The sequence below is a fragment of the Adiantum capillus-veneris genome, chromosome 4 (assembly GCF_014529385.1).
Source record: "Adiantum capillus-veneris isolate H3 chromosome 4, ASM1452938v2, whole genome shotgun sequence".
NCBI classification, from domain to species: Eukaryota; Viridiplantae; Streptophyta; class Polypodiopsida; order Polypodiales; family Pteridaceae; genus Adiantum; species Adiantum capillus-veneris.
In genome coordinates this window covers 66,035,758-66,044,131 of record NC_140934.1, presented here as the reverse complement: position 1 = coordinate 66,044,131, position 8,374 = coordinate 66,035,758, and the positions used below count along the sequence as shown (strand labels likewise).

Below are 8,374 nucleotides of genomic sequence, written 5' to 3'. Positions count from 1 at the left end.
GGCAAACCGTGGCACAAAATGCATCAACAATGAGTTGTCATAGAGGCATAAACATACTCCATGTCTGAATAACCACAATAGAGACATAAGCTGACCAAGCTTACACAAATCCGTGAGCATAAATGGATCCAAGTGAGCATATAACCAATGCACAAGCTCAACGAAGTCCAATCTCTACTGTCAACCAAGTACCTGTCCGTACTCAAACCGCAACACTGCAAGCAAGAGCAAACCCGCTCTATGTATAAGTGAACCAAATCTCCACAATATCATGCATAAAGAGTGTCTGTCAAACTGCCATATCCACATCCATCAACATACATAGATGATGTCAACCTGTAGCTCAAGAACACGCATAAACAGACTGCCCAGAAGAGTAGAAGCTCCCACTCAAACCACAACCATATGCATGGCTGTCCCACAGTCAAAATACATGTTTTGTAACCACAGAAGAAACCTGTATCCAAAGCTCCCTGTAACCTGTAACCTGTACCCGTACCTGTACCTGTACCTGCACCTATACCTGTACCTGTAGTCGAAGAAGGCAATGTCGCCAAACTCCCACTCTATCTGTGTGTATGAGGCCACTCCAAGAAGAGGCTACACACTCTCAAATGAGCTGTGGGCTCACGTAAGTGGAAGACACTACAACAATGGCACCTGTAATGGCTATGGAAGCTCTGGCAGCAGAAAACTACCAAAGAGAGATGAAAAACGTAGCTCCTAGTCTGTAGCTCGGATGGGATTTCTAATGGCACGAATGGCTCCGAAAGGGGGGTTAAACCCCAGGACGCCTGATGAAAATACTCGCAGAGTGTTGAACCTTCCAATGCCAAGCTCAGAAAAACCTTTTGCTCTTTGGAAATGCGCGCGTGCGCGAAACCGAAAAACGGCAATGAAACAGCAGCAAGTTTCAACACACTCAACAATGATGATGAAGCTCTCAATGCTCTCACTACCAAGCTCTGATACCACTTGTTGGGATCGGAGAGCACACACACAGAGAGCCAACACGAAGAAGGAGATAGACACAGTGTATGGCGGGGCGGTACTCACACTACAATGTGTAGTTATGAGTATAGTTATTATGAATGAGTAAATGAATGGCTGTACATGGGCGGCTGAACAACGGGCAGCCGGGCACATGGGCCTTTAACCCAACACATATACCCATCACTCTTGGGCTAACTTATCTTTCCATTGCACACTAAGTAATACTAATATCTATTGTTTGCCTTGAGCTTCTTCGTCTTCTCCAAGGTGTGTGTGTTTCTCTGCAGCCCTACTTCCAACAATTGGTATCGGAGAACTTTGTGTACTCTCGGGCTTAGTTGCCAGTATCGCCATTACACACTTGCTCACCTTCTCAGATTTTGGTGAGCTTTGGTGGGTGTCAGTAATCTGGGCTTAGAGTTTCCATTCAGACTCATTTTGGCCTGCGTTTCCACTACAAGGAAAATTGTACCGTGCAAGAAATTTCCTCATTTTGTGCAAATTTTTTGTCAATGCCGTTAATTGCATATTAGGTCCTTACATTCTTCTTTGGGTTGTTTTATATAGCATGTGTTAGTCCTGATTTGTTTCTCATCTTTTCGGGTAGTGTTCACATCAGGTGTAGACATTTACCATGGTTGACAGCAACATAGATGTTCATGTGTTAGTCCTAATTTGTTTCTCATCTTTTCTCGTAGTTTTCACATCAGGCGTAGACATTCACCATGGCTGACAGTAACGTGGATGTGTTAAAGATGTTTTTTTGCTATGAAGGATAAATTGGATGGGGACAATTATCCAATGTGAGCATAAATGATGCAACATGTTCTTATGTTGAAGGGAATTTAGAATTTTATACATGACATTGATGTACGTCCTTGTTGTGTGGATACATGGAATATTGAGGATGTTGCAGCTTTTGGTGGCATAATTTCTGCAGCTAGAGTTGTTTTCCCTAAGGGTGAGTAGTCTCACTAGGATGTAAGATATGCATAGGCTCATGCATTGATTTCATTATGTGTGAATCACACTAGTACTCCTCACATTCATTCAACTAATTAAACCTACAAAAGAGGCTTTGGATATTCTAGCTAATCTTTATGCAAGTTGCAATGAGTCTAAAATTCCATTGTTGCATAAAGAGATGGAGTCAAAGATTATGCATAAGGAAGATGAAATGGAAATGTTTCTTTCTGGCATCATGAGCCACTTATTTATGTAGGCAAAGTCATTAATGACAGTTCACTTGTGCAAATTGTTCTTGATAAAGGCAAAAGAGGCTAAGAAGAAAGAGTTCGGTTCCACTACAAGTGCAGTGATTTTAGAATCTTCTACGAAAGGAGATTGTGATGCTGATGTAGATGCATAGTGGGAACTTATTACAGAGTGCACTTATGATCCTTCTAACCATGATTCATGTACGTCAATTGTTGTAGATTCTTATTGTGGTACTTTGATATTGGTGCTACAAAGCACATTATATATCATTGTGACTTGTTTACCTCTCTTGAGGTTGTTCCTCATGAGAATACAGTCACTTGTGCCAACAATGCCTCTTATCCGGTCAAGGGAGTTGGAAAGATTGTGCTGACTGCTACAAATGGTAGTTCTTTCACACTTGTTAATGCAATATATGTACCTAAAATAAAAAAGAACCTTTTGTTTGTATCTCCACTTACTAGAATTAATCTTCCTGTCAAATTTATGGATGAAAAATTTACAATTCATGATCTTAGTTTGGGTGATGAAATTGTTGCATCTGAACTTTTATTCCATGGGCCGTATAAGCTCTCATTGTATGTTGTGGGCATAAATTTCCAAGTGCAAATATCTAATATGGTTTTTTCTTTCCACCTCTTGAAGAAGTTGTGAAGCATGTTTGCGAAGGCTTTATTTTGGGTGAAATACAACACTCGAAGTTTCCAAAGGATAGTTCAATTAGAGCTAGATGTAGATTGCAACTTGTGCATAGTGATGTTTGTGGGTCCATGCAGACTCCATCCTTTGGAAATTATCTTTACTTCATGACTTTCATTTATTATGCATGGGTATATCCGCTTAAAGCTATGTCCAAAGTGTTTTATGTGCTTCAAGAAAATTTTGGCTATGACTGAAAATGTCTCTGAATGTACTATGGCCACCCTCTGTTTAGATTGAGGGGGGAGTATATGACTCATGAGTTTAATGCATTTTTGGTTAGTTGTGGGATAAAATACCAATGTATAGTGAGTGCCATATACACCTCAAAAAATGGTGTTGCTGAAAGGAAAAAAAGGTCCCTTACAACGAAAAGGGCACGTTGTATGGTCAAGAGTCAAGCTTTGCCAGATTTGTTCTGGCTTAAGACAAGCATGTGTGCTACTTATGTACTTAACATGTTTCCTACAAAAGCTTTGCAATCTATAACTCCTTGTGAAGCATGGCATGATAGAAATCCATCTATTGATCACATGTGCATTTTTGGTTGTTTGGCTTATGCTTTGGTGCCACAAACGCAATGCAAAAAGTTGAATGAAAAGGTTGTTGAATGCATTTTTGTTGGTTGAAAAATTGAGAGCAAAGGTTACAGGTGGTACCATCTGCCAAAAAAAAAAGTATTTCTTGGTTTCATGAGATGTTGTGATTGTGGAAGATTTTGTTCAGCCCTTGCTATCATGTACTAAAGATATTACTGCAAACTCACATGAAAGTTATGGAAATTTGTTGTCACTTTTCAATGGTGGAAATTTGAATGTAAATTCTAATGCGTCCAATGTAATTTCTATGGTGGTTTTCAAAATTGATGTTGATGTACATGATGTACTTGATGTGGGAAGGTCTCCGAATGAGCACGCTAGATCGAGGTATGCAGAAATGGCTAGTGCATACTTTGCATGACTCTAACTTGGATGCACCTTTGTCTAGTCCTACTCGTTCACAGATCATACTCGCCATGCATCGTATGCAAGAGATTGTTATAATTTTGGTTTTTCCTAGTGAGAAATCCCAAACTCTAAGAAAACCTTTCCGAGCAATCCTAGAACCGAGCAAGCTAGTAAAGTGCTATATCAAAAAAAACAAGGAAAGGTAATTCCTGTGATCAAAAGCATCACATCCATAGAATAGATATAACTATTAAGATAGTGTAGAGTATTGGATTTTGTGGGTGCTATGGGTCTTGAGGATTATTATGTATAGTGGACATAAATTTGGCAATTGAGCAAAAACGCTTAAACAAAGGCATTCAATAAGCTCCCACAAAAGCTCAAGATGACAAAGCCTAAATTATATGAAATGGAAAAAGACACATCAGAGAGACACAACATTGCATAAATAGACATCCAATGTAGTAGTATGTACATAATGACAACCTCAAATAAGGAATTTAGGTCAAATCAATGTATCTAGATTAGGAAAAGAGATTAGCACTCAATCGGAAGTACATAACTAGTTTTTCCATCAAATCAACATCCTCTTATAGTGATATTGTCTCCCTAGTGTCTATACATCTCTCTCTTCTCTTTCTCTCTCATGCCTCTTGCAAGTCACTTGCCCTTTAATCACCCTATGATGTTTCTAAGTAGGTCTTGGAAAAGAATTTCAAATTGCTATCTATCCAACACCCTTAATTAAGTGTTAGGAGCCCTTTGATAAGCACCAAAAATAATTAACACTACCACCCTACATAATCATAATGTAGGAAGGATGCCTCGTTGTAGTAGGAACTATTGCAAGTTCATCCTTAGAGATAGAGCTTAATGTCTTTCTATGTTGAATAATTTTAGAATGGAGCGACTAATATTGGAATTGGAACTCTCAAATTATTAGGAATGGAATGGGGTCTAAAGGGGCCTCTTTATTTTCCATGGGATTAAAAGGGAGATTATGGAAGGGCAAATGGGCGGATGCCATGTGGACTGAAATGGTGGGTATAGAAAGGCCTAAAAGTAAGTGCTCAAACTTCTACTCTTTTATAGAATATAAAGAGAAAATATCTTATAAATTTAGAAAACTACTTTTCTCTAAATAGTTAAGTAAAACCAATCCTTTCTCTTTTTTTGGCTGCCAGTTTCTCCCCCCTCTCTCCTAAAAGGAGGTCCCTCCAAAAACGTGTTGATCATCCCTCCCTCTCTCTCTCTACTATACCATCTCTTACTTCTCTTCACTTCACCTTGCAAGTTGTTTCTCTTTCCTTCCTTTCAGTTTTCCCTCCCAAAAGCTCTGCAGAAGTTTGAGCCTCCTTTCCCTCCCTAAGCTTAGTGCATTCTTGAGGGTTGCATTCTCCTCAAGCTGAAGTTCTCCATTTCTCCATGGGCCTCACTAAACACCTCTACCTAAAGCTAAAGATTTGCAGCATATCCTTCTACTAGATCATCCCTCTTTCTTTCCTCGACGGGTTTCCTGCTCCTTCTCCATTTAGCTGTCTAGAGAGGATCTATTTTCCTCTCAAGCTTTGCATATATAGGATTAATAATTTGCATCTATTGGCTAGGAAAGTCGCACTTCTTAAGGCAAGGGGATTTTCCTATATTCTCACACTTCGGAGGTTGGGCTTAAACCCAACAATATTTCACTTATGAAATTTTTATGCTACATGCATACCACTTATAAAGTGTTTATGTTATGAGTATTCTGATTTTCTTTTTACATCTCCTGAGTCTACAATATGTCAATTTGGGAAGACTCTACTTTATGATGCTTATAAATTTCTAAGGAAAGTGGAAGGACAAACTTGAAGAAGGTTATAATTGGGATAACATATGCATTTTTGTTTTTGAGGAAATAATCTATCCTCAAAGGGGGAAGTACTGTGAGGGAAAGAGTCATGTGGGCAAGGCTGTGGCTGAGTCAAAAGGCTCCCTATGACTAGCCTCGCCACAGGTCAAGCATGCAGAGTTAAGGGGCTCTATATAATAGAGTCAAAAGGATCCCTATGACTAGCCTCGCCACAGGTCAAGCATGCAGAGTTAAGGGGCTCTATATAATAGAGACACATTGGAAGGAGACTAGTAGGTGGGTACCCACAATTTATGACAAAATGCCATTCACGTAAGTATGTGGCCTTTTGAATCCTTTCTTCCCAATCTTGGGGAGACTGTCAAAATTTGACTTGGATAACAACCACACAATCAAACAAAGGCTAGAGTGCCCAAGTGCTTTTGTACCAAGGTCAGATTAAAGAAAATAAGCCAAATTTGACAATTGGGCGGGAAGGTCCGTATCTGACAAAAAAGGCATTCAACAACGTTTTAGTATATATTTAGGACTAAACTAGTCAAGAGCTATCCTTGGTAAATGGCTCTACACGTAACAACCGATCATCATTTAGTAGAAGGAAATGTTGCTCTTTAGCAGCAATTGATGTTTAGAAAGAAAATCTTACCTATGGGTTCCACCTTTTAAACATCACATTATCATGTGTATTCTAGAGGTATTTTATAATCCCTTTATGTACACACATCGCCATGAATTTCATAATTTTTTTCAATTCACACACCTGCACATTTTTTAGAAATTCACTTGATTTGACCGCTCTTGCAAAAATGTGGTCGTGCAGTTCTTTCACGTTTTAAAAAATCTCCCAATGGACTCGAGTGCTACACTTTCTAATAATTTTGAGGTGGAACCCTTGGAAAATATTATCTTCTACTATTTCCGAGATAGGCACAAGACATGTATGAAGAGATAGAGAGGGAGGGATGCATTGGTAAAGGAATATCTCATTAAAAAAAGATGCTACCTATCTAACATATGCAGATCCCCAATCTATGAATATAGTTTAATAGAAAACAATTAAGTGGGGATTGAAGCTCTCTTGTTGATTATTGTCTCCCAAGATGATAAATAGAAAAATTATTATTGACTTATTCAGCTCAATCTATTTTTCTCTATTTATCAATCTTATGAAAGATGAAAATCGTCTTTTTGTTCATCCTTATATATTTGAGACATATATCCAAAAATCACTTCTTGGTTGTGTTTGGATCCAATACTCTAAAACTTTATTTAATAAGGATAAAACCTAGACATTATTGTGCTAAGAGGGGATTGACAAAATCATTTATGGGTTATAATGGGTACCAAATTGAATTGAAATATCCGCAATCTCTTTTCCAAATGAAGATCCGTGATATATATATATATATATATATATATATATATATATATATATGTGTGTTTTTTTCCTTATGTTTATCACTCAACACAGGAGAGACAATATAAAGCGACCATTATATGTAAATTAGGCCCTTGCTTGTTAATAAACTGCATATCTTCTACTTTAGGAGATTATTATTAAATTTAGCGTTGGAGTGCCAATGTTCTATAGGTACTCATTGCACATAACAACTTGTTCAGCTACACTAGAACAACTTAGTATGTCCAATATAAACCAATTTTACAAAAGAGAAAGATTTAGCTTAGTAGTCCATCAATCCACTAGATATTTACATAAACAATACATGTATCTTGCCCAAACCTATTGTAGTGTTGTACTAAATGATAGTAACAAGCTTTCTCTAATCTTGATGTTATACAAAGTGTCGTATGCTTAATTAGTGGCCCTTGGGTTTGGTTGGAACTTTTGTCTTGGATTTGGATGGGTTAGCTTTCGGTGCGCTGTAATCCCTGATGAATCTTGCAAACATGGTAGCCTGTGCATGTACATGTCAAGGTTTGAGAGAAAATAATGAATGATGATCCGAGGGGCATAAACAACAATGGTATACATGGATATGTGAGTTGGAGTCAATATATTTTTGCCAGACATGGTAAGACTAAAAATTAATTGTACAGTTCTAGTTGGAGAGTTACGTTGATCGGAATGGAGAAGGAATGAATATGTACCTGTCCTCCACCAAGGTGATTTTGCGCAACTCGCTCAATACCGCCTACAACAAACGTGCAAAGCTTGATCCAAAGGAGCTAGCTAGCTCTCTCTCTCTCTCTCTCTCTCTCTCTCTCTCTCACACACACACACACACACACAGAAGCTCATCCAAGAAGCGAAGCGTACTCCTCGCTTGGACTCGGCCAAACAGAAAAAGGCAGGCTACGAGCAGAAGAAGAAAGGGTCGTTTACAAGAAGCAGCGTCCATTGTTGTGCCGCCACTCACTCACTCAATCCACGCAAATGATAAGAAATCGCTCTCTCGCTCTCTATCACACACACAGACTCTCTCTGATCTCTCTCTCTCTCTCTCTCTGATTATATAATTTTGTTTAGCATGGCGCTATTTACTAAACAAAGGTCACCAAAAAATACCATCATCCTCAAGGCACCTTTGCCAAGCTCAAAGTCAACGAACGTGAGCAAGCACTATCCGTTCTATTTCTCCTTCCTTTCTCCCTTGTATTTCTCCTTACTTCTTTCCTCTTTCTCTGTCGTTCTCCTTACTATTTT

General features: G+C 38.6%; 1 protein-coding gene across 1 annotated transcript; it reads right to left on the bottom strand.

Moving 5' to 3' along the window:
- Positions 1–7,340: 7,340 nt before the first annotated feature.
- LOC147459328 (uncharacterized) lies at positions 7,341–8,148 on the bottom strand. Its single transcript, XM_086509811.1, has 3 exons — positions 7,988–8,148; positions 7,819–7,862; positions 7,341–7,625 (listed from the first exon to the last, which is right to left on the bottom strand). The coding sequence occupies exons 1-3, from the start codon at positions 8,067–8,069 to the stop codon at positions 7,527–7,529; spliced, it is 225 nt and encodes a 74-aa protein (XP_086365937.1). The 5' UTR covers positions 8,070–8,148; the 3' UTR covers positions 7,341–7,526.
- Positions 8,149–8,374: the final 226 nt, after the last annotated feature.